This window comes from Mastomys coucha, unplaced genomic scaffold, assembly GCF_008632895.1.
Source record: "Mastomys coucha isolate ucsf_1 unplaced genomic scaffold, UCSF_Mcou_1 pScaffold22, whole genome shotgun sequence".
NCBI lineage: Eukaryota > Metazoa > Chordata > Mammalia > Rodentia > Muridae > Mastomys > Mastomys coucha.
This window is the reverse complement of record NW_022196905.1, coordinates 128122370-128123745: the sequence shown is the minus strand read 5'-3', so window position 1 is coordinate 128123745 and position 1376 is coordinate 128122370. Positions and strand designations below refer to the sequence as shown.

General features: G+C 46.4%; 1 protein-coding gene across 1 annotated transcript in view; it reads left to right on the top strand.

Moving 5' to 3' along the window:
- Gtf2i (general transcription factor IIi) overlaps positions 1 to 1376 on the top strand; it is a 61336-nt gene that overhangs the window by 12161 nt on the left and 47799 nt on the right. Inside the window, exons 4-5 of the mRNA XM_031391159.1 lie at positions 1 to 178; positions 328 to 356. Of these exons, the coding sequence (XP_031247019.1) occupies positions 1 to 178; positions 328 to 356 (207 nt within the window). The remainder of the gene's footprint in view (positions 179 to 327; positions 357 to 1376) is intronic.

The window sequence follows — 1376 nt, the reverse complement described above, 5'->3', positions numbered from 1 at the left end:
CTTTAGGCAAATCCACAGTGGTCCCCGTGCCGTATGAGAAGATGCTGCGTGACCAGTCGGCTGTGGTGGTGCAGGGGCTTCCCGAGGGGGTCGCCTTCAAGCACCCTGAGCATTATGATCTCGCAACCTTGAAGTGGATTTTGGAAAACAAAGCAGGGATTTCCTTCATCATCAAGAGGTGAGGTGCTTCCTCAGTATTGCCCATCATAGATTGTTCATGTGTGTTCACCAGATCTGCACAGTTCTGTGTAATTCAGATGCTGTGCATGTTGCTGCATATGATAGTCTTGAGTGTTCATCCATGTTTCCTGTTTCCTTTCCATGCAGACCTTTCCTCGAGCCGAAGAAACACGTCGGTGAGTGTGTCGCCTTGCTCACATGTTGGCAGGCTGAGTTCCCTTGCTCACACATTGGCGGCCTGGGCTCCCTTGCTCACACGTTTGGCAGGCTGGGTTTTTGAGTTGGGGTTAGTGAACAACCTGTGGCAGCTCCCTAGGTGAATACATAGAGCTCTGTGGCGTTTCGTGTTTCCGTCTACCCTATCTGCCTTCTTCTCCCCGGTCCTAAGAGTGACTTGATTGACCTCAGACCACTGGAATGACAGAGCAGTGTGTGTGTGTGTGTGTGTGTGTGTGTGTGTGTGTGTGTAAATGAGTACACTAGCTATCTTCATACACGCCAGAAGAGGACATCTGGTCCCATTACAGATGGTTGTGAGCTACCATGTAGTGTCTGGGAATTGAACTCAGAACCTCTGGAAGAGCCGTCAGTGTTCTTAACCACTGAGCCATCTCTCCAGCCCCCAACTTGGCATGTTTTAAAGGCGACACTCAGTACCATAGCAGTCCTTTCTACTACATAAAGATGGAAGGGAAAAGACAAATGGATCTGTGTGTGTGAATACACACACATACACACACATAGACACACAAACACATGGACACACACACAAACACATAGACACACACAAACACATAGACACACACACACACACACATACACACACACAAACTTTTTTTCTGAAAAAAGATCTGGGGTAGTCAGTGTGGCCTTGGATTGATTGTAAAGTTCAGGCTGCCTCAGTGCCTGATCTTCCTGCCAGGTACATGCAACCATATGTGACTTACGCATGTTTTCTGTAAATGAAAAAAAATTAAATTTTATCAGTTTAATTAAGATATAATTGACACACTTAAATTCATCCATTTTAAGTGCAGAATACATGGTTTCTAGTAACTATACAATGCTAACCCTTTGAAATCAGGGCCGGCGACACACAGCTAGTGGGAGAGTTGTGGCTCAGTGTGAGAGGCTGAGTTCACGTTCCAGCAATGGAAAAGCGGCAGCCTGTTGCTTCTTATTTGGTTCTTTTGAGC